This window comes from Phocoena sinus, chromosome 1 (genome assembly GCF_008692025.1).
Source record: "Phocoena sinus isolate mPhoSin1 chromosome 1, mPhoSin1.pri, whole genome shotgun sequence".
NCBI lineage: Eukaryota > Metazoa > Chordata > Mammalia > Artiodactyla > Phocoenidae > Phocoena > Phocoena sinus.
In genome coordinates, this window is record NC_045763.1 from 161,322,240 (window position 1) to 161,347,951 (window position 25,712).

The following is a 25,712-nucleotide window of genomic DNA, read 5'->3' on the forward strand; positions in this document are numbered from 1 at the left end:
GATCTCCCCAAGTATTCTGTAGCTTTAAGTCCTAGAGTCAAAGCAAGATCACAGATTGAATTCAGGAAAGCAAATTAGGACAGTGGACAGAAAGGTCAGAGATAAGCAGACATCAGAACGGAGGCAACTCTGTCTTAGATAGGAAGCCTTTTCTATAACTTCCACTGAGTGATTATAAATTGTAGGAAGCGGCATTTAAGGCTGAAGATGTGTCTGAAGAAGGCTTATTAGAAGAAAGGTAAGTAGGTTTATCTAAATGGAATATGGAAGTGCCCAGAGACAAGGGCAGATCCTGGTACCTGATCCTCCAGGTTGTACCTGGAGATTGAATCGACGGTTATCACGAGAACTTCCTCACTCACCTCAGCTCTTATGACTCCTAAGTCTGTCTCTATCTGGCACTCCTTCAAATATGACTTTGCCGCTAGAGAAATCTTCTAAAACCCCAGTCTGATTCTCTTATTTCCCTGTTTAGAACCCTTCACTAACTCTCCATTGCCTCCCAGACAAAGAGCCTTTGCCTTTTAGCAACTGATGTTTAGCGCCATCTACTGATGTTTCCCTGTTCTCACCTCCCCACATGCTTCCAGCTCCGGCTACACAGGACTCTCACTGTTCCCTTTAACGCCATGTGCTTTCACGTATCCGTGGACTTATTAAATACGAATCCTGCTGCCTAAAGTGTCCCCCAGGCCTCCTACTGCCTCACCAAACTCGTAAATATCTTTCGAGGCCCAGTCTAACTCTGTTGACAAACAACACCAACAGTATTAGTTCTCTCTCTTCTATGCCTTTCTTTTCACCATTCATGCGGCATATGTAATATATTTTATTACTATCTTCAGTGGAGGTTATATCTTCTATGAAACTTCTCCATGACAGGAATCATTCTCCATGACAGGAAGTACTGCTGGAAAAATACCAGAGACTCGTAGAAGATGAGACATGAAGAAGTATTTCATGAAGTATTTCATGAAGTCTTTCAAGAAGTATTTCATGAATACTTTCATGAAGAAGTATTTAGGATGGCCAATGTCCTTATTTTAGAGATAAGAAAAGAGAACTCCAGAGAGATTATCCTCATTAATAGGTATCAGTAAGGGACCCACAATGTGATGCAATTCTCCCCTGTTCCTTTCACAGAACTTCATAATAAAGGAAGTAAAGTTGTCCTCCTGAAGTTACTGGTATGAAATAAAGGAGCTATACTGTCTCCCAAGCCCATCAACTTGACAGAAATAGAAACTTAATCTGTGACCTTAACATAACAACCCATTTGAATTTACTATCAACCTTCAACAGTAATAAATGGCTCATGGAAGCATATGAGAAAAAAAATGGGTATTTCCTCTCCTTAATATAAAGAGAAAAACACTGACAGATTTATTCCTTCAGTAATATTTATTTAGTAATGATTAAGTGCAAGGCATTGGGATAGCACTTGGGGTTACACAAGAAATCTTGGGGTATGAAACTACCGTTAAGAAACTTAGAATTATAGATACCCCTGTCAATTTACCCATTCAGCAAACCTTAGGGGCATCCGTTCTAAACCAAGTATTATACTAAGTATTGCCAATAGAAAGGTGCAATTATCCGTTCTGGAGATACAAATATGTAAATAAAATTTTACAGTATGATATAAGCACAAAGAGGAAAGGTTGCTCAATATCTAGTGTTTGATAAGCGCTACGCTAGAAATTTAAGATTCAGTGCATCTCAAAGTATAGTGTCTTGTTTTAAATTCTCTACTTTATAAATAAGCAAACTGAGCTCTGAGATAAAGTGATATCCCAAAGTCACAAAGCTAGTAAATGAGAGAGCTGGGATTTGAACCCAGGTTCTATGATCAGGCAAACTATGGCCCATGGGCCAAATTCAGCCCTCCACTTGTTTTGGTATGATCATTGAGGTAAGAATGTTTTTCACATTTTTAAATGGCTGAAAAAAATCGAAAGAAAAATATTTTGTGATGTGAAAATTAGGTGAAATTTCAAGCTTTAGTGTCTGTAAACAAAGGTTTATTGGTATGCAGCCACGTCCACTCACTTACATACCTCTGTGGCTGCTTTTGTGCTCTGAGGGCAGAATACAGTAGTGGTGACAGAGACTTTATGGCCCTCAAAGCCTAAAATATTTTCTGTCTGGACTTTGAAGATAAAGTTTGCCAACCACTGTCCTGAAGCCCGACTGACTGAAGCCTTAGGATGTATAGAGGAGCTGACATCTGAGCTGGATTTGAAGTTTAGTAGTTTCTTTAAGGCCAGAGAAAGCAGGAAGGGTATTCCAGGTAGGGGAAGATAGATGTAGGAAAGAATGACATATTCTGGAAAGGAAGAATAGTTCTATGTGGCTGAAGAATAGAATGCGTGGAGACACAAGGACATAAAATGAAGTGGAACCTACCTAAAATGAGGTAGGTTAGGGCTCAAGAGTCAATGCCAGGCTAAAGAGTTTTGACTTTATCTGTAGGATCGGTGAGGGGGAGCCTCTGATATTTATTAAGCTGCAGAGTCACTCAGATTTGTGTGTCAGAAAATATAATCACTGTTACCTGTTCATTGTAAATTTCCAGCATGCTGAACGTAACCTGTATAAAAAAGGGCATAAAGTAAATTAAGATTCTCTTGAAGCAGTCATCTTTGAAAAAAAAAAAAAGTACTATGGAAACGAGATAAATGTACAACAAAGGAAAAAGCGAAATATTAAATACAGTAAAGCTTTTTCACAAGCAACAGGAGATTCTCAACTAATTTTAATGATATGGAGGAAGTTCTTAATATAAATTAAAAAATACAAAACATTGCATGTGTGTGTGCCTGTGTGTGTGTGTTTCAGCCTCAACTGAGAAGAGAAAAATGTTCTTTATTGCTCACTCTCTGATATGAACATATGCAGAGAAAAAGATTGGTCTTTAACCCTACTGTGCTTTTGGAATAATGCTAGCCAAGCTTACACCCCTTAAACAGGAGATTGGGGGAATCTGAACTTCTCTAGTCTAGAGAAAAGGCTCTAAGATACTGACATTTTGCCACCACCATCCCTTACCCATGAAAAGCTGGCTTATCTGTTAGTCACCCTGTGGTGAGTCCTGCCAGTCAAACCTTACCTCCCCAGAGCTTCCAACTAGCTTCAGAGAGCATCACATTTTAAGATGAACAAATGGGAGGGGAGATCAAGAGGGCAGCGCAGGAGGACGCTAAGCTCACCTCCCCTCATTAACACATCAAAACTACGTGTACCCGTGGAGCAATTCTCACTGAAAACTAATTGGAAACCAGCAGAAGGATGCTTACAAAACCAAGGCTATAAGAAAGATCCACAGAGAATCGGGTCGGAAGGGAAGAGAAGCAATCAAGTCGGGACCTGTGTCCCTGGGAGGGACACAGAAGAGGAGAGGTATTACACAGGCTTGGAGATCCTACTGGGGAGTGAGAGGTTTGAGCACACAGTGGGCAACCCAGCCCTGGGGTCTGACACCGGGAGGATGAATTCCCCTAGCTGCTTTGAAAACCAGTGAGACTGACAGAGGGCTGTAAGAAACCTAGACTCCACTCATGAAGAGCGTGCACACACTTGCTTACTCCAGAAACAAGGCAGAGGAAGCAGATTAAAACTGCATGGGAGGGCTTCCCTGGTGGCGCAGTGGTTGAGAGTCCGCCTGCCGATGCAGGGGACGCGGGTTTGAGCCCCGGTCCGGGAGGATCCCACATGCCGCGGAGCGGCTGGGCCCGTGAGCCATGGCCAATGAGCCTGTGCGTCCGGAGCCTGTGCTCCGCAACGGGAGAGGCCACAGCAGTGAGAGGCCTGCGTACTGCAAAAAACAAAACCAAGGGGCTTCCCTGGTGGCACAGTGGTTGGGAGCCCGCCTGCCGATGCGGGGGACATGGGTTTGTGCCCCGGTCCGGGAGGATCCCGCATGCCGCGGAGCGGCTGGGCCCACGAGCTATGGCCGCTGAGCCTGCGCGTCCGGAGCCTGTGCCCCACAACGGGAGAGGTCCCAACAGTGAGAGGCCCGCATACCGCAAAAAAAAAAAAAAAAAAAACAAAACCAAAACCAAACCAAAACAAAACAAAACTGCATGGGAGGGGAGAGGGGGAAGATGGCAGAAGAGTAAGATGCGGAGATCACCTTCCTCCCCACAGATACATCACAAATACATCTACACATGGAACAACTCCTACAGAACACCTACTGAACGCTGGCAGAAGATCTCAGACCTCCCAAAAGGCAAGAAACTCCCCACGCACCTGGGTAGTGCAAAAGAAAAAAGAATAAACAGAGACAAAAGAATAGGGACGGGACCTGCACCAGCGGGAGGGAGCTGTGAAGGAGGAAAGGTTTCCACACACTAGAAGCCCCTTTGCGGGTGGAGACGGCGGGTGGCGGAAGGGGGGAGCTTCGGTGCCATGGAGGAGAGCGCAGCAACAGGGGGTGCGGAGGGCAAAGCAGAGAGATTCCTGCACAGAGGATCAGGGCCGACCAGCACTCACCAGCCCGAGAGGCTTGTCTGCTCACCTGCCGGGGTGGACGGGGCTGGGAGCTGAGGCTCGGGCTTCAGTCGGATCACAGGGAGAGGACTGGGGTTGGTGGCTTGAACAGAGCCTGAAGGGGCTAGTGCACCGCGGCTAGCCGGGAGGGAGTCCGGGGAAAAGTCTGGACTTGCTGAAGAGGAAATAGACTTTTTCTTCCCTCTTTGTTTCCTGGTGCGCGAGGACAGGGGATTAAGAACGCTGCTTAAAGGAGCTCCAGAGACGGGCGCGAGCCGCGGCTAAAAGTGCGAACCCCAGAGACGGGCATGAGACGCTAAGGATGCTGCTGCCGCCACCAAGAAGCCTGTGTGCGAGCACAGGTCACTGTCCACACCTCTCCTCCCGGGAGCCTGTGCAGCCCGCCACGGCCAGGGTCCCGGGATCCAGGGACAACTTCCCCGGGAGAACACATGGCGCGCCTCAGGCTGGTGCAACGTCACGCCGGCCTCTGCCACCGCCGGCTTGCTGCGCATCCGTACCCCTCCCTCCCCCCGGCCTGAGTGAGCCAGAGCCCCCGCATCAGCTGCTCCTTTAACCACGTCCAGCTCCTTTAATCACTTCCTGTCTGAGGGAAGAACTGACGCCCTCAGGCGACCTACACGCTGAGGCGGGGCCAAATCCAAAGCTGAACCCCAGGAGCTGTGCGAACAAACAAGAGGCTCTCCAAGCAGCCTCAGGAGCAGCCGATTAAATCTCCACAATCAACTTGATGTACCCTGCTTCTGTGGAATACCTGAATAGATAACGAATCATCCCAAATTGAGGAAGTGGACTTTGAGAACAAGATATATTATTTTTTCCCCTTTTCCTCTTTTTGTGAGTGTGTATGTGTATGCTTCTGTGTGAGATTTTGTCTGTATAGCTTTGCTTTCACCATTTGTCCTAGGGTTCTGTCTGTCCATTTTTTTTTTTTACTTAAAAAATTTTTTTTCCTTAATTATTTTTTATTTTAATAACTTTATTTTATTTTATCTTTATTTTATCCTCTTTCTTTCTTTCTTTCTTTTCCTTCTACTTTTTCTCCCTTTTATTCTGAGCCGTGCAGATGAAAGGCTCTTGGTGCTGCAGCCAGGAGTCAGTGCTGTGCCTCTGAGGTGGGAGAGCCAACTTCAGGACACCCGTCCAAAAGAGACCTCCCAGCTCCATGGAATATCAAACGGCAAAAATCTCCCAGAGATCTCCATCTCAACACCAGCACCCAGCTTCACTCAACGACCAGCAAGCTACAGTGCTGGACACCCTATGCCAAACAACTAGCAAGACAGGAACAGAACACCACCCATTAGCAGAGAGGCTGCCTAAAATCATAATAAGGCCACAGACACCCCAAAACACACCACCAGACGTGGACCTGCCCACCAGAAAGACAAGATCCAGCCTCATCCACCAGAACACAGGCACTAGTCCCCTCCACCAGGAAGCCTACACAACCCACTGAACCAAGTTTAGCCACTGGGGACAGACACCAAAAACAATGGGAACTACGAACCTGCAGCCTGCAAAAAGGAGACCCCAAACACAGTAAGATAAGCAAAATGAGAAGACAGAAAAACACACAGCAGATGAAGGAGCAAGATGAAAACCCACCAGACCTAACAAATGAAGAGGAAATAGGCAGTCTACATGAAAAAGAATTCAGAATAATGATAGTAAAGATGATCCAAAATCTTGGAAATAGAATAAATGCAAGAAACATTTAACAAGAACCTAGAAGAACTAAAGAGGAAACAAGCAACGATGAACAACACAATAAATGAAATTAAAAATACTCTAGAAGGAATCAATAGCAGAATAACTGAGGCAGAAGAATGGATAAGTGACCTGGAAGATAAAATAGTGGAAATAACTACTGCAGAGCAGAATAAAGAAAAAAGAATGAAAAGAACTGAGGACAGTCTCAGAGACCTCTGGGACAACATTAAACGCACCAACATTCGAATTATAGGAGTCCCAGAAGAAGAAGAGAAAAAGAAAGGGACTGAGAAAATATTTGATGAGATTATAGTTGAAAACTTCCCTAATATGGGAAAGGAAATAGTTAATCAAGTCCAGGAAGCACAGAGAGTCCCATACAGGATAAATCTAAGGAGAAACACGCCAAGACACATATTAATCAAACTGTCAAAAATTAAATACAAAGAAATCATATTAAAAGCAGCAAGGGAAAAACAACAAATAACACACAAGGGAATCCTCATAAGGTTAACAGCTGATCTTTCAGCAGAAACCCTGCAAGCCAGAAGGGAGTGGCAGGACATATTTAAAGTGATGAAGGAGAAAAACCTACAACCAGGATTACTCTACCCAGCAAGGATCTCATTCAGAGTTGACGGAGAAACTAAAACCTTTACAGATGAGCAAAAGCTGAGAGAGTTCAGCACCACCAAATCAGTTTTACAACAAATGCTAAAGGAACTTCTCTAGGCAAGAAACACAAGAGAAGGAAAAGACCTACAATAACAAACCCAAAACAATTAAGAAAATGGGAATAGGAACATACATATTGATAATTACCTTAAATGTAAATGGATTAAATGCTCCCACCAAAAGACATAGACTGGGTGAATGGATACAAAAACAAGACCCTTACATATGCTGTCTACAACAGACCCACTTCAGACCTAGGGACACGTACAGACTGAAAGTGAGGGGATGGAAAAAGATATTCCATGCAAATGGAAACCAAAAGAAAGCTGGAGTAGCAATACTCATATCAGACAAAATAGACTTTAAAATAAAGACTGTTAGAAGACACAAAGGAGGACACTACATAATGATCAAGGGATCGATCCAAGAGGAAAATATAACATGTGTAAATATTTATGCACCCAACATAGGAGCACCTCAATACATAAGGCAAATACTAACAGCCATAAAAGGGGAAGTCGACAGTAACACATTCATGGTAGGGGACTTTAACACCCCACTTTCACCAATGAACAGATCATCCAAAATGAAAATAAATAAAGAAACACAAGCTTTAAATGGTACATTAAACTAGATGGACTTAATTGATATTTATAGGACATTCCATCCAAAAACAACAGAATACACATTTTTCTCAAGTGCTCATGGAACATTCTCCAGGATAGATCATATCTTGGGTCACAAATCAAGCCTTGGTAAATTGAAGAAAACTGAAATTGTATCAAGTATCTTTTCCGACCACAACACTATGAGACTAGATATCAATTACAGGAACACATCTGTAAAAAATACAAACACATGGAGGCTAAACAATACACTACTAAATAACCAAGAGATCACTGAAGAAATCAAAGAGGAAATAAAAAAATACCTAGAGACAAATGACAATGAAAACACAACGATCCAAAACCTACGGCATGCAACAAAAGTAGTTCTAAAAGAGAAGTTTATAGCAATACAATCCTACCTCAAGAAACAAGAAAGATCTCAAATAAACTATCTAACTTTACACCTAAAGGAACTAGAGAAAGAAGAACAAACATAATCCAAAGTTAGTACAAGGAAAGAAATCCTAAAGATCAGAGCAAAAATAAATGAAATAGAAACAAAGAAAACAGTAGCAAAGATCAATAAAACTAAAAGCTAGTTCTTTGAGAATATAAACAAAATTGATAAACCTTTAGCCAGACTCATCAAGAAAAAGAGGGAGAGGACTCTAAAATTAGAAATGAAAAAGGAGAAGTTACAACAGACACCGCAGAAATACAAAGCATCCTAAGAGACTGCTACAAGCAACTCTATGCCAATAAAATGGACAACCTGGAAGAAATGGACAAATTCTTAGAAAGGTATAACCTTCCAAGACTGAACCAGGAAGAAATAGAAAAAAAAGAACAGACCAATCACAAGTAAAGTAATTGAAACTGTGATTAAAAATCTTCCAACAAACGAAAGTCCAGGACCAGATGACTTCACAGGTGAATTCTATCAAGCATCTGGAGTACAGCTAACACCTTCTCAAACTCTTCCAGAAAACTGCAGAGGAAGGAACACTCCCAAACTCATTCTACGAGCTCACCATCATCCTGATACCAAAACCAAAGCTGCTAGAAAAAAAAAAGAAAATTACAGACCAATATCATTGATGGATATAGATGAAAAAATCCTCAACAAAATACTAGCAAACAGAATTCAACAACGCATTAAAAGGATCATATACCATGATCAAGTGGGATTTATCCCAGGGATGCAAGGATTCTTCAGTATATGCAAATCAATCAATGTGATACACCATATTAAAAACCTGAAGGAGAAAAACCATATGATCATCTCAATAGATGCAGAAAAAGCTTTTGACAAGCGTTTTACCCATTTATGGTAAAAACTCTCCAGAAAGTGGGCATAGAGGGAAACTACCTCAACATAATAAAGGCCATATATGACAAACCCACAGTAAACATCATTCTCAATTGTGAAAAACTGAAAACATTTCCTCTGAGATTGGGAAGAAGACAAGGATGTCCACTCTCACCACTATTATTCAACATAATTTTGGAAGTCCTAGCCATGGCAATCAGAGAAGAAAATCAGAGAATCCTAAAGATGCCACCAGAAAACTACTAGAGCTAATCAATGAATCTGGTAAAGTTGCAGGATACAAAATTAATGCACAGAAATCCCTTGCACTCCTATACATTAACAATGAAATATCAGAAAGAGAAATTAAATTAAAGAAATTAAATTAATGGTGAATTAATCAATTCACCTTTGCAACAAAAAGAATAAAATACCTAGGAATAAACTTACCTAAGGAGGTAAAAGACCTGTACTCAGAAAACTATAAGACTCTGATGAAAGAAATCAAAGATGACACAAACAGATGGAGTGATATACCATGTTCTTGAATTGGAAGAATCAATATTGTGAAGATGACTATACTACCCAAAGCAATCTACAGATTCAGTGCAATCCCTAACAAATTACCAGTGGCATTTTTTACAGAACTACAACAAAAATCTTAAAATTTGTATGGAGACACAAAAGACCCCGAATAGCCAAAGAAATCTTGAGGGAAAAAAACGGAGCTGGAGGAATCAGACTCCCTGACTTCAGACTATACTAAAAAGCTACAGTAATCAAGACAATATGGTACTGGCACAAAAACAGAAATAGAGATCAATGGAACATGATAGAAAGCCCAGAGATAAACCCACGCACCTACAGTGAACTAATCTATGACAAGGAGGCAAGGATATACAATGGAGAAAAGACAGTCTCTTCAATAAGTGGTGCTGGGAAAACTGGACAGCCACATGTAAAAGAATTAAATTTGAACACTTCCTAACACCATACACAAAAATAAACTCAAAATGAATTAAAGACCTAAATATAAGACTGTAAAACTCTTAGAGGAAAACATAGGAAGAACACTGTGAAATAAATCACAGCAAGATCTTTTTTGACCCACCTGCTAGAGTAATGGAAATAGAAACAAAAATAAACAAATGGGACCTAATGAAACTTAAAAGCTTTTGCACTGCAAAATAAACTATAAACAAGATGAAAAGACAACCCTCAGAATGGGAGAAAATATTTGCCAATGAATCAACGGACAAAGAATTAACCTCCAACATATATAAACAGCTCATGCAGCTCAATATTAAAAAAACAAAAAACCTAATCAAAAAATGGGCAGAAGACCTAGATAGACATTTCTCTAAAGAAGACATACAGATGGCCAAGAGGCACATGAAAAGCTGCTCAACATCACTAATTATTAGAGAAATGCAAATCAAAACTACAATGAGGTATCACCTCACACTGGTTAGAATGGGCATCATCAGAAAATCTACAAACAACAAATGCTGGAGAGGGTGTGGAGAAAAGGGAACCCTCTTGCACTGTTAATGGGAATGTACATTGATACAGCCACTATGGAGAACAGTATGGAGGTTCCTAAAAAACTAAAAATAGAACTACCATATGACCCAGCAATCCCACTACTGGGCATATACCAGAGAAAACCATAATTCAAAAAGACACATGTACCCCAATGTTCATTGCAGCACTATTTACTATAGCTAGGTCATGGAAGCAACCTAAATGCCTGTCAACAGAGGAATGGATAAAGAAGATGTGGTACATGTATACAGTGGAATATTACTCTGCCATAAAAAGGAATCAAATTGGGTCATTTGCAGAGACTTGGATGAACCTAGAGACTGTCATACAGAGTGAAGTAAGGCAGATAGAGAAAAACAAATATCATATATTAACACATATATGTGGAATCTAGAAAAATGGTACAGATGAATCAGTTTGCAAGGCAGAAATAGACACAGATGTAGAGAATCGTATGGACACCAAGGGGGGAAAAGTGGGGGTGGTGGTGGGATGAACTGGGAGATTGGGATTGACATATATACACTAATATGTATAAAATGGATAACTAATAAGAACCCACTGTATAAAAAAAGTAAATTAAATTAAATAAAAAAAAAACAGTCTAACAAGACTAAATAATCATTCAGTCATTAAGCATAGTCAAAGACATTTAGTTCCTCTCCAAGGGCTGTAGATAATATTCTGAGCCATATCCTTTGAGCTGTCTTATAGATACTAAAAACCCCACCAGGTGGAAGAAGTTAACTGTATGATGACCAGACTGTAGCCATGACAAAAGCTGCCAGAATTCTGAGAACTGGCCTCAAAAAAATGGGAACAAACCTACCCTGGAACTGAAGATTAACCATACCTAAAACAATCAAGACGATGCTGATCAGATCACCACACAACCAATTTCAAGACGACTGTCAGAGCTGACACTACTGTTTCTACATGTAGCCCCCTCTGTCCTTTCCCTGTAAAAGCTCTTGCCCACTGACTGTTGGCGGCAGTCGGCCTTCGGACAGGAGTCCACCCTCCCTCACAGGTTGCCAGCCTCTGAAATATAAAGCAAACTTTCCTTTCCACCAACCTTGCCCCTTTGTTGGCTTTTGAGCAGTGAGCAGCTGTACCCCACTTTTGGTAACAATATCTCATTGTGGTTTTGAGTTTCTTTTCCCTAATAATTAGTGACGTTGAACATCTTTTCATGTCCCTGTTGGTCATCTCTATATCTTCTTTGGAAGTGCCTTTTCAGGTCTTCTGCCCCCTTTTTTTTTTTTTTTTTTTTTTTTTGCGGTATGCAGGCCTCTCACTGTTGTGGCCTCTCCCGTTGCGGAGCACAGGCTCCAGACGCTCAGGCTCAGCGGCCATGCCTCACGGGTCTAGCCGCTCCGCGGCATGTGGGATCTTCCCAGACCGGGGCATGAACCCTTGTCCCCTGCATCGGCAGGCGGACTCTCAACCACTGCGCCACCAGGGAAGACCTCATTTTTAAAAAATAGATCTTTATTGGAGTAAAATTGCTTCACAATACTATGTTAGTTTCTGTTGTACACCAAAATGAATCAGCCATATGCATACATATGTCCCCATAACCCCTCCCTCTTGAGCCTCCCTCCCATCCTCCCCATCCCACCCCTCTAGGTCATCACAAAGCACCGAGCTGATCTCCCTGTGCTATGCGGCTGCTTCCCACTAGCTATCTATTTTACATTTGGGAGTCTATATATGTCCATGCCACTCTCTCACTTTGTCACAGCCTACCCTTCCCCCTCCCCATATCTTCAAGTCCATTCTCTAGTAAGTCTGTGTCTGTATTCCTGTCTTGCCCCTAGGTTCTTCATGACCTTTTTTTTTTTTTAGATTTCATATATATACATTAGCATACGGTATTTGTTTTTCTCTTCTGGCTTACTTCACTCTGTATGGCAGACTGTAAGTCCATCCATCTCATTACAAATAACTCAGTTTCATTTCTTTTTATCTGCTTTTTCATTTTAATGATGGTTTCCTTCTCTGTGAAGAAGGTTTTTTGTTTTATTAGTCCCATTTGTTTATTTTTGCTTTTCTTTCCCTTGCTTTTGGAGTCAGAGTCACAGAAACATCACTAAGACCGATTTCATTGAGGTTACTGCCTATGTTTTCTTCTAGGACATTTATGGATTCAAAACTTACATTCAAGTCTTTAATCCATTTTGAGTAAATTTTTGTGTATGGTGTAATATAGTGGTCTAATTCCATTCTTTTGCACATGGCTGTCCAGTTTTCCCAACACCATTTATTGAAGAGACTAGCCTTTTAGGATAATTAACATTATCCTAAAATAGAGATCCCGATAACTTTCATTGGGGGCAGAGAATTTCCAAAATGAAAAAAAAATTCCTTAAATAAGGGATTCTAGAATAATACATACCTGGTATTCTTGATTTTTCTCCCGGTTCTCAATTGCTTGAAATAGCTCTTCACACACATTTGGAATGATACCCTTGTTTGCCCCAAACCCAATCATGGAATAGCTTTTTCCAGAGCCCGTTTGGCCATAAGCCAGGAGAGTAGTATTATAGCCTTGCCAGGCACTGTCCAGAATTCCCCTGCCAAGATCGTGGAAAACATCTCTCTGGAAAGAAGACCACAGGCATCAAGTTCAGCACTGACTTTTCACAGTACTCTTAAAATCTAATATTCTGGTTTTGGTGAGTTCCACCTTAGTTAGTATCATATGACTTTTACTTGAAATAAAACTCAGATGCTGTCTTAGAACCAGTGAAATAAAGCTGGCAACCAAAAAGGGATTTGTCAGTTTGGAAAACACTGATCACCACAAATCACCATGTATCTTCAACTAGGCAGTATTCATCAGTAATGGATTTGAGTATTTTATAGCCTTGACAAAACATGGGCTAGGTCTTTAAATTCAGCAATTAGACAAGAATTTCAAGGCACCAAGGGACACACACCAGTCAGAGTGTTTTCTGCTTTCTCTGTATTCTTTAATCCAAACAACGTCACAAAATTCCTACACTATAACTCACTGCTGCTGAACCTTCTTTCTTCTTCTTTTTTTTTTTAACAAGACCTAGTGGTTCTGAAGCCAACACACACATATACATATGCACCCTTTTTTTTCAAGTGGCAGACACAGATGCTTGTGCCCACAATTGCTTGAAAGAGAAGATGCGGTCTGGCTTTTATTATCTATCATTTGATTATCTATTATTATCTATTATGTTATCTATAATATGAGAGATATTATCTGTTATTGCCATAGCCAGCAATAATTCTCTTATTTGAGGCTGTCTCAAAGTGCATTTTCTTTTCTGTTCTCTAATATCCATAAAATAGTAAGTAAGCATTATACACTCCATTTGTTGCAATATATACATTTGTGTAATTTATATAATTTTTATTTCTGGGAAAGATGCACATACTAACGTAGTGTGATTTATATAAGGACAATAGGCAATAACCAATTTTCTTACACTATTCATTTCTCATGAGAAAGGAATAAAAAGTATTACACTGTAAGTGTTAGGGGAGCTCTAGGCTTAAAATGTGGAATCTGGCCAGTGGTTTTTCAGAACATTGAGACCATACTTTTACCAGAAAAACGTATTTATGTAATAGATATCCACTCTACCTTAGGAGCTATTAGCTGAACCTAAGGAGTGCTCACAAGCTTAGTAAAGTAACTGGTTTTGCTATCTTTTTTTCCTCTGTGCTATTTGGAGATTTGGGGGAAATGCTTTTATTGCCAATTTTTATGAATTGAAAACTTCAAACAAGCAACATAGAATTTTATTAAATAAACAAAATCTTAGAGAATAGAATCATTCTGTAAATTTTGTTAGCTGTAGAGTTTTCTGTATAGTTTTCCATTGAAATCTCTTTTGGGTGTCAGTGATTTGCATATTAGGTAAGCCAAGAAGTCACAGAGCTACATTTCTAGTTTCTTCCTGTTCTTCATCCTATCATCAACTACATGAAACATTTTCCTACACTACAGTATGTAAAACTATAATTCTGCAGTATCTTAATAGGTGATCAACAAAAGATAGGGAGGATGAGAGGGAAAGCTGTTGATAAAGTTAATCAAGTCTCTTTACAGCACAGTTCTTGCAGTCTTATAAAACTATCTTTTAAAAAACTGAGATAGAATTGACATATAACATTATACTAGTTTCAAATGTACAGCATAATGATTTGATATACGTATATATTGAGAAATGATTACCAGAATAAATTTAGTTCACAGAGTTTTTGTTTGTTTGTTTATTTGTTTATTTTTTGGCCATGCGGTGTGGCTTGTGGGGTCTTAGTTCCCCGACCAGGGATCGAACCCGGGCCCTCAGCATTGAGAGCACAGAGTCCTAACCATTGGACCACAGGGGAATTCCCCTAATTTTTTTTCTTGTGATGAGAACTTTTAAGATCTACTCTCTCAGCAACTTTCAAATATACAATACTGTATTGTTAACTACAGGCATACCTCAGAGATACTCTGGGTTCAGTTCCAAACCATCACAATAAAGCAAATAATGCAATAAAGTGAGTCACAAAAAGTTTTTGTTTTTCCCAATGCATATAAAAGTTATGTTTACACTATACTGTAATTTAGTAAGTGTGCAATAGCATGATGTCTAAAAAGACAATGTATACATCATAATTTAGAAATATTTTACTGCTCAACAATGCTAACCATCATCTGAGCCTTCATAATCTTTTTGCAATAGTAACATCAAAGATCACTGATCACAGATCACCATGAGAAATAAAAGATAAATTTGAAATATCGGGAGAGTTACCAAAATGTGACACAGAGACACGGAGTGAGCAACGTTGGAAAAATGGTATCAAAAGCCTTGCTTGACACAGGATTGCCACAAACCTTCAATTTGTTTAAAAAAGAAAGAAAGAAAGAAAGAAAAGAAAAAGAAAAAAAACACAACAACAACACTGTATCTGCGAAGCACAATAAAGCAAAGCACAATTAAATGAGGTCTGCCTGTATATCACCATGCTGTACATTACATCCCCAGGACTTATTTCCCTTACTGGAAGTTTGTAGCTTTTGATGACCTTCACCCACTTCACCCGTGTCCCACCCCCACCCCCCTCAAACCCGACACCCAACATTAACCCCTGCCTCTGGCAACAACCAATCTGTTCTCGGTATCTAAAAGTTCATTTTTAAAAAAGATTCCACATGTAAGTGATATCATATAGCATTTGTCTTTTTCTGTCCAACTTATTTCACTTGGCATAATGCCCCAAGGTCCATCCATATGCTGCAAATGGCAGGATTTCCTTCTTTTTTATGGCTGAATAATATTCCATTGTGTATGTATGTATATATATGTATATATACATTTTCTTTATCCATTCATCTGTCGATGAACACTTAGGTTGTTTCCATGTCTTGACTATTGTAAATAACACTGCAATGAATATGGGGGTGCAGATATCTTATCAAGATAGTGATTTCATTTTCTTTGGATAAACACTCAGAAGTGGGATTGCTGGCTCACATGGTAGTTCCATTTTTAATTTTGAGGGGAACCTCCATACTGCTTTCATAGTGTCTGCACCAATTTACACTCCCACCAAGAGTGCACAAGGGTTCCCTTTTCTCCACACTCTCACCAACACTTATCTCTTGTCATTTTCAATGATGGCCATTCTAACGGGTGTGAGGTGATATCATGTTGTGGGGTTTTTAAAATTAATTAATTAATTAGTTCATTTATTTATTTTTGGCTGTGTTGGGTCTTTGTTGCTACACACAGGCTTTCTCTAGTTGGGGCGAACACAGGCTACTCTTCGTTGTGGTGTGCAGGCTTCTCATTGCGGTGGCTTCTCTTGTTGTGGAGCACGGGCTCTAGGCACGCAGGCTTCAGTAGTTGTGGCAGATGGGCTCAGTAGTTGTGGCACACGGGCTCAGTAGTTGTGGCTCGCAGGCTCAGTAGTTGTGGCGCACGGCTTAGTTGCTCTGCGGCACGTGGGATCTTCCCCGACCAGGGCTTGAACCCGTGTCCCCTGCATTGGCAGGCAGATTCTTAACCACAGTGCCACCAGGAAGTCCCCACATTGCGGTTTTGATTTGCATTCCCTGATGATTAGTGATGTTGAGCACATTTTCATGTATCTGTTGGCTGTTTGTATACCTTCTTTGAGGAAAATGTCCATTTAATTCCTCTGCCCATTTTAAAATCACATTTCTTTTTGCTATTGAGTTATATGAATTCTTTATATATTTTAGATATTAACCTTTTATTAATATATGATTTGTAAATATTTTCTCCTGTTCTGTAAGTTGCTTTTTCATTTCATTGATGGTTTTCTTCATGTACAGAAATTTTTTGGGTTGAGGTACTCCCACTTATTTATTTTTGTTTTTGGTGTAAAATCCAAAATATCATTGCCAAGACTGAGGTCTAGGAGCTTACCCTCTATGTTCTCTTCTAGGAGTTTTATGGTTCCATGTCTTCATTCAAGTCTTAAATCCATTTTTTTAAAGTGGTGTAAGGTATGGGACCAGTTTTATTCTTTTGCATGTAGCTGTCCAGTTTTCTCAACACCATTTATTGAAAAGACTGTCCTTTCCCCAATATATGTTTTTGGTTCCTTTGTTGTAAATTAATTGACCATATATGCATGGGTTTATTTCTGGGCTCTCTACTCTGTTGATCTATGTGTCCATTTTCATGCCAATATCATGCTGTTTTGATTACTATAGCTTTGCAATATAATTTGACACCAAGATGTGTGATGCCTCCAGCTTTGTTCTTCTTTCTCAAGATTGCTTTGACTATTCAGGGTCTTTTATGGTTCCATACAAATTTAAGGATTGTTCATTCTATCTCTTTGAAAAATGCCATTGGAATTTTGATAGGGATTGCATTGAATCTGTAGATTGCTTTGGATAGTATGGACATTTTAACAGTATTAATTATTCCAAGCCATGAGCACAGAATATCTTTCCCATTTATTTGTGTCTTCTTCAATTTCTTTTCATCAGTGTCATAGTTTTCAGTGTACAGGTCTTTCACCTCTTTGGCTACATTTATTCCTCGGTATTTTATTCTTCTTGGGAAAAACTCTTTATTGACATAAAATTAATATTCACTAAATTCATCAGTTTAAAGCACACAGTTCCATAAGTTTTGACATATGTATTTGGCCATGTGACAATCACCACAATCAGCGTTTTTTAAAAGTTCTCTTGTGCCCCTTTGCACGTAGGCCCTTCTTCTCACTTTCAGCCCCTGATGATTTACTTTCTGTAACTATAGTTTTGTTTTTTCTAGAATTGTCATTTAAGTGGAATTGTATAGTGAGCAGTCTTTTGTATATGACTTCTTTTACCTACCACAATGCTTTGAGATTCATCTGTGTTGTTGCATATAATCATTAATTCCTTTTATTGCTGAATTGTATTCTATTTTATAAATATATCATAATTTTATTATCCATTCACAAGTTGATGGATATCTGAGTTTCCAGTTTGGGACTATTACATATAAAGTTGCTATGGACGTTTGTATATAGGTGTTTGTGAGAACATATATTTTTATTTCTCTTGGAATTGCTGGATTGTATGTTAAATGTATACTTAAATTTTAAAGAAACTGCCTGTTTTCCAAAATAATTGAATCTTTTACATGGCCATAGCACTGTATTAGAGCTCCAGTTGTTCCATTCATGTATGTTAACACTTGATACTGTTTTTAATTTTTGACATTTCTCATGTATGTGTAGTATTCTCTCATTGTGGTATTAATTTGCATTTCCCTAATGACTAATAAAGTTGGATACTTTTTCATTGGTTTTAGGCTATGTTGTAATTTATATATCTCTGTTGGTGAGGTCTCTGATCAAATTTTTTGCTATTTTCTTTTTATTTTGGCCATGCTGTGTGCCTTGTGGGATATTAGTTCCCAGACCAGGGATTGAACCCAGGCCCTCAGCAGTGAAAGTACTGAGTCCTAAGCACTGGATCACTAAGGAATTCCCTGCCATTTTTAAAAAATTGACTTTTCTTCCTTTTTTTCCCTTAAGTTGTAAGAATTCATTATATATTTTGGGTACTTTATCATATATATATTTTGCAAATATTTCCTTTCATTATGGCTTACCTTTTCATGCTCTTATTGGTATCTCTCAAAGAGCAAAATGTGTTTTTAATGGGTCTCATTTATCAAATATTTTCTTTCATGATCTGTGTCCTATCTAAGACTCTTTGCCAAATCAAGATCACTACAATTTTCTCCTATACTTTCTTTTAGAGGTTTTATAATTTTACCTCTAAAAGTTAGATCTACGATCTATTTTGAGTTCATTTTGTATGCGGTGTGAGGAAAGGATCAAAGTTCATATTTTTCCATATGGATATCCTATATCTCCAGCACCATTTGTTCAAAGACTTTAGTTTTGAAGAACGTTGTCACCTGTATTAGTTTGCTTGGGCTTCCATAACAAATTACCACAAACTGGGTGACCAAAAACAACAGAAATTTATTCTCTCACAGTTCTGGAGGCTACAAGTCCAAGATCAAGGTATTGGCAATGCCATGCTCTCTCTGAATGCTGTAGGAAACAATCCTTCCTTGCCTCTTCCTGGCTTCTGGTTGCTCCCAGCAGTTTTTGGCATTCCTTGGCTTATAGCTCCATCACTCCAATCTCTGTCCCCATTGTCACATGGCATCCTCCCTGTGTATCTGTGTGTCAAAATTCCCCTCTTAAAAGAACTGGATTTGTGGCTTACTTTAATCCAGGATGGCCTCATCTTAACTAATTACATCTGCAAATATCCTGTTTCCAAATGAGGTCACATTTTGAGTCTTTGGGTGGACATAAATTTGGGGAGACTATTCAACCTATTACAGCTGCTTTGTAAAAATACAGTCGATGATATATGATGATCTGTCTCTGGACACTGTATTCTGTTCCATTGATCTGTTATACCTGTCTTTTAGCCAATACCACAATGTCTTGATTACTGTAGGTCTATCTATAGTGAGTTTAAGTTCTTTAACTTTATTCTCTTTCAAAATAATTTTGGCTATTGTCAGTCCTTTACAATTCCATGTAAATTACTGAAACAATGTATCAATTTCTACAAAAAATTACTGCTGGCATTTTGATTTCTTTCAATCTATTGATCAATTTGACTTCTTAATAATGTTGAGTCTTTTGATTCATTTAAGTCTTCCTTTCAGTAATGTTTCATAGTGTACAGATTTTGCACGTATTTTGTGCTTTTGATGTTATTGTAAATATTTTAAAATCTTAATTTCCAATTGTTCACTGCTAGAATAGAGAGATACTATCAATTTTTGTATATTGACCTTGCTAAACACACTTATTCACTATAATAGCTTTTTCTTCCCTTTTTGGGTAGATTCCTTAGGGTTTTTTGCATAGATAATTATGTTTTCTGCAAATAGTTTTTTTTTTTTTGCAAATAGTTTTACTTCTTCATTATCAATCTGCATATCATTCACTTCCTATTAATTGACTTAACTGCCCTGGCTAGGGCCTGCAGTAGATGTTGTATAGAAATGATGAGATTGGACCTCCTTGCCTTGTCCCCATTCTTAGGGGCAACATATTCATTGTTTCACCATCAAATGTTATGTTACCTATGTACTGAAGGGAGTTCTATTTCTAGGAGGCTCCCTCCGATTTTAAGTTTGCTGAGAGTTTTATCATGATTGGGTGTTGAGTTTTGTCAATTGCTTTTTCTGCATCTGATCACATTCCCAGGAAAAGAAGTCCTACTTGACAAAGATGTATTTTAAAAAGTATACTGTTGGATTCTATTTGCTAAAGTTTTGTTAACAATGTTTGTGTCTATGTTTATGAAGGGTATTAATCTGTAGTGTTTTTGTAGTATTTGGCTGGTTTTGGTGTAATATTTGCCTCAAAAAATGAACGGTCCTTCTATCACCTACAAGATTTTTTTTTTCGTAATTCTCATTATTTCTTCCTTTAGTAGAATTCACAGAAAAGTCATCTGGGCTTAGTTTTTGAGGGGAGAAGTTTAACTATAAATTCAATTTCTTTAATAGATATAGAGCTACCTGAGTTATCTATTTCTTTTTGTGTGAACTTCAGTAGACTGTGTCCATTTCATCTATGTTTTTAAATTTATCAGCATTAAGTTGTTCATAATATTCTCTTATTATTTTTTTAATGCCTGTAAGATTTGCAGTAACATCTCTCTTTCATTTCTCATCTTGGTACTTTGTATCATTTTTTCCTTGATGATCAATTTGGCTACAGGTTTATCAATTTTATTGTTATTTTCAAAGAACCAGCTTTTAATTGATTTTTCTCTATTATTTTACTGTCTTAAGTTAATCGTTCTTATTTCTTCCTCTTTTGCTTTGTCTATACTCTTCTTTTTCTAAATTCTTAGGTGGAAGCCTAGACTGTTGATTTAAGATTGTTCTTCTCTAATATAATCATTTAATGCTATAAAATTTCCTCTAAGCCCTGCTTTAGCTGCATCCCACAAACTTTGATATTTTGATTTTCATTCAGTTCAAAATATTTACTAATTTCCCTTATGGTTTATTCCCTGACCTATGGATTGTTTAGAAATCTGCTATTTTTTAAATATCTGAGGAGTTTCCTAATACCTTTCTGTCATTCCTTTCTAGTTTAATTTCATTGTGGTCAGAGAATGTAATTTGTATGATTTCAGTTATCTTACATTTATTGAGACTAGTTTAATGATCCAGAATATGATCTATCATAAAGAAAGTTCCATGTTCACTCAAAAAAAGTGTGTAGTGCTATGGTTGAATGGGGGTAGCAGAATTGTTCTATAATTGTCAATTAGGTTGATGATATTGTTCTGGTCTTCTATAATATTATTGACTTGGGGTTATTTGTTCTGTTAATCAGAGAGGAGTGATGAAGTCACCAATCACAATTGTAGATTTGTATATTTCTCCTTCAATTTCTATCAGTTTCTGTTTCATGTACTTTGAAGTTCTGTTATTAGGTACATACCCATTTAGGATAGTATGTCTTCTAGTGAACTGATTACTTTATCATTATGAAATATTCCTTGTTCTGAAGTCTACTTTGTGTGATGTAAATATAGCCTCTGCAGTTTTCTTTCTCTTAGTGTTTACATGGATATCTATTTATTTATATTTAAATTGGGCTTATGTAAACAGATGTAGTTGGATCCAGCTTTTCCTACCAAATCTGATCATCTGTACCATTTAATTGGTGTGTTTATTTACATTTGATAAAATAATCAATGGTTGGCATTAAATCTACCATCTTGTTATTTGTATTCTACTTGTCTCATCTCCTCTTTGTTTTTTTTCTCTCCCTCTTTTCCTGCCACACTTTGAGTTTGTTTCATAATTCCATTTCCCCACACTTGACTCATTAGTTATATTTTTGTTGATTGATTTTTTATTCATTGCTCTAGGGCAGTGGCTCTCAAAGTGCATTCCCAGGAGATCCTTTAAATCCTTTCAGTGCATTTGTGAAGTTAGAACTATTTGACAGAGAGTATTTTTTGGGGTGGTTTAACAAAGGCTATAATATTTGGGCTGAATTTTTAAAGATGAGTATGCAAACAGGAAGAACAGAGAGAAAAGGTTGGGAGGAAGTGAACAGAACCTCAGTGACCAGAGGGTGTGGAGAAAGGGGAACCCTCTTGCACTGTTGGTGGGAATGTAAATTGATACAGCCACTATGGAGAACAGTATGGAGGTTCCTTAAAAAACTACAAATAGAACTACCATATGACCCAGCAATCCCACTACTGGGCATATACCCTGAGAAAACCATAATTTAAAAAGAGACATGTACCAAATGTTCATTGCAGCACTATTTACAATAGCCAGGACATGGAAGCAACCTAGGTGTCCATCAACAGATGAATGGATAAGGAAGATGTGGCACATATATACAATGGAATATTACTCAGCCATAAAAAGAAACAAAATTGAGTTATTTGTAGTGAGGTGGATGGACCTAGAGTCTGTCATACAGAGCGAAGTAAGTCAGAAAGAGAAAAACAAACACCATATGCTAACACATATATATGGAATCTAAGAAGAAAAAAAAAAAGGTCATGAAGAACCTAGGGGCAAGACAGGAATGAAGACACAGACCTACAGAGAATGGTCTTAAGGATATGGGAGGGAGAAGGGTAAGCTGTGACAAAGGGAGAGAGTGGCATGGACATATATACACTACCAAACGTAAAATAGATAGCTAATGGGAAGCAGCCGCATAGCACAGGGAGATCAGCTCGGTGCTTTGTGACCACCTAGAGGGGTGGGATAGGGAGGGTGGGAGGGAGGGAGACTCAAGAGGGAAGAGCTATGGGAACATATGTATATGTATAACTGATTCACTTTGTTATAAAGCAGAAAGTAACACCATTGTAAAGCAAATTATACTCCAATAAAGATGTTGAAAAAAAAAAAAAGAACCTCAGTGACTTATGGCACAATCTCAAGCATACATGTAACTAGAGTCACAGAAGGAATAGAAGAGACCAAAAATACTTGGAGAAATTTTGTTTGAAATTTTTTCAAAATTTGATGGAAATTACAAACCCACAGATTCAAGAAGCTTAATGAGCTCTGTTCAGATTGAAATGACCATTTTTCCTTTGAACCCCGTGGTATCCCATAAATATTTTTTATCACAGAAACTGTAACATTTGAATGCACTTTTTTGCCTGTCTCCCTACAGCAAATTGTGAGCAACTTTAAGGCAGAATAGTGCATGGCGTATGATAAATACTCAATAAACCAAAGTTCTCAAATGCTGAGTGCTGTGCAATTTTGCTTATTTTGCTCATCTCAGAGAAGGAAATATAACTGACTTGACATTCCTTTTTCAAAAAATGTCAGTACATTGGAAAATAACTGACTTGAGTGTCTAAATATTTAGGCAATAGCTACACTTTTGGACCTCATATTTAACATGAAAAGGAATAAATTTAAAACCAAACTCTCATATGGAAGCATATATTGTAGTATGCTTGCATAAAAATAATTGTACCGGTATATTGTCAACACTTTATTAAAAAAAAAAAAACTACCATTGAAGTTGTTTTAAAGCAATTTACCTGGCCTGCAAATTTACTGCTAGGATCAGCTGAAATAAACACACCATCCTTATCCTTTTGAAATCCATTGTGAGACCAGTATGCCAGGTCAAAAGTAAATGTCTTCGTATGTTCTGGATTCTTAGGGTCTTGTATAATGGTAGTGGTCCTGGAATGCATGGAAATCACACATTTGCTCCCAGAATTCTTCTCTCTCTGTAGTCAAATTACAAATTCAGAGTCAATCATTACAGTTTTTCTGTCATCTGATTGTTTTGCAGGTCTTTACATCTAGTAAGAAATTAAGCCAATAACTTATCATTTATTCATTTTGATCTCTAATTATGTTATTCTTAGCAGCTATTATGACAACAGTTGCTCTTATACTGCCTCAGAAATTTTAAAAGGCTTGTCTCTAGTCATATTAAATTTCTGAGAATAGCATATCTAACACTCAGCTATACTAATAGCATAAACTATAGCATCAGAGATCCATTTCCAACATGATAATGTAAGAAGCTCCACTGTCCCACTCCCCAGCAAAACTGGTGAAAATTATTAATGAAAAAAATGAAAATGAAAAAATTTAAAGCCTCTGGAAATGGTTCTAAAAGCAAACAGCCAATGAAGAAAGATCTATTCAATAAAATGTATCAAAATTTGGTAAGAAAGGAGAGTTTGTGTTGTTTAAGCAAGACTATTCCTTCCCTCTCCATTGCCAGCTCAGCAAAGCAGAGTTGACTTCAGATTGCTGGAGCTAAGAACACAGGGTTCCCTTTCTCCCCAGATCCCAGTAGGAGGGATTTATTCCTAGGAGGAGAATATCAGCATTTCCCACCCTGCCCCCATCTACCTGTGACTGAGGCTAAGTGTAGGAAAGTATAGGTGAGAGGTGAGAGTTCCTTCTTCTACCCAGTTCCCACTCATGGAACGGAGACTCTACTTTGGTTGCAGCATGCTGAGAATACTGGGGTGCTGATCACCCTTACCCTGGTCCCTGAGGTAGTGGTTCTATACCAAAAGAGACAAGCTGTGAGGGTCACAGGCTGCTGTTCCACATTCACCAAGTGCTAGGCTTCTAGAGCAGGGGTGTCATACAGAGTAGCTTGCTGTTGTCCCCACCCACAAATCCAGAGCCCTGGTTTAGAGATCTTGCCTGGGCAGATAGCACCTAATCTCTTCCCAAAGGAACTGACTTCATTTGCCCCCTTAGAGAAGTTCAACCCTAGGGGCACTCTTAAGAACAGAGGCAGCTGTGATGAAAGGCAATTAGGAGATTCAAGAAACAGGTTAAAGTACAGGCCCTCTAGTTTACAGGGGAGGAACACACCTGGACACTGAAAAAAATATCAAACACTGATCTCAGAAGTTAAACTTTTCAAAAGAACCAGAATTTGATTGAATTCGTTTGTAGAGCAATTTATGCCCAATGTCATTGTTGAAAACAACACAGCAGTCAATCAGCAATCAGTGGAGTTTGCAGCTTGGTGTGGACAAGAGGGAAAGGGAGCCCTACAAAAACTGTTACCACCCCAGGGTAACCAGGGCATACCCAAAGCTGTGTCATCTTGAGGAGCAACAAAAAAAGTAGGGGTTGGGGGGCGTGTTTGGTATTTTCACCATTAAGCTTCTTTGCCATAAACATATTTGCTGCACACATTTTCACCACAAGCATTTTTGGTGCATAACTAAATGGCCATAAAGCAATTCTGCCATGCCAGATAAAATTAACTGGTTAACAGTTTGCTTTCAATTGGTTTAAATGCATTAGCATTTCTTCCTGTTATTCACGTTACTGAAGGCTTTAACCGCCAGTGACGATTTATTTGCTCCAAGAGTTGTTTTCTTATTTTTTTAAATAAGGTATTTAAAAAATTTTTTGTGCTCCCCCCACCTTTTTAGGTTTTGATTTTCTCTTTTTTAAAAAAAACTTTTATTTATTTGGTTGCTCTGGGTCTTAGTTGTGGCAGGTGGGCTCCTTAGTTGTGGCTTGTTGGCTCCTTAGTTGTGGCAGGGGGGACCTTAGTTGTGGCATGTGAACTCTTAGTTGCGGCATGCATGTGGGATCTAGTTCCCTGACCAGGGATCAAACCCGGGCCCCCTGAATTGGGAGTGTGTAGTCTTAACCACTGTGCCACCAGGAGAGTCCCTGTTTTCTTATTTTGAAACACACTACGTTAGAGAAGAAAGAAGCTGAGGGCCTCAAAGGCACAGAGTTGCAACATTTCCCAGAGAACTTTGGAACACCCATCAAGGGATATGTGACAACATGCCAAGA

The 25,712-nt window shown here is 38.8% G+C and overlaps 1 protein-coding gene across 1 annotated transcript in view; it reads right to left on the minus strand.

Annotated features, from left to right (window-relative positions):
* LOC116741694 (kinesin-like protein KIF28P) overlaps positions 1 to 25,712 on the minus strand; it is an 85,693-nt gene that overhangs the window by 45,273 nt on the left and 14,708 nt on the right. The window contains exons 2-4 of the mRNA XM_032608667.1: positions 23,456 to 23,650; positions 12,761 to 12,964; positions 2,555 to 2,590 (exon numbers count right to left, since the gene is read on the minus strand). Of these exons, the coding sequence (XP_032464558.1) occupies positions 2,555 to 2,590; positions 12,761 to 12,964; positions 23,456 to 23,650 (435 nt within the window). The remainder of the gene's footprint in view (positions 1 to 2,554; positions 2,591 to 12,760; positions 12,965 to 23,455; positions 23,651 to 25,712) is intronic.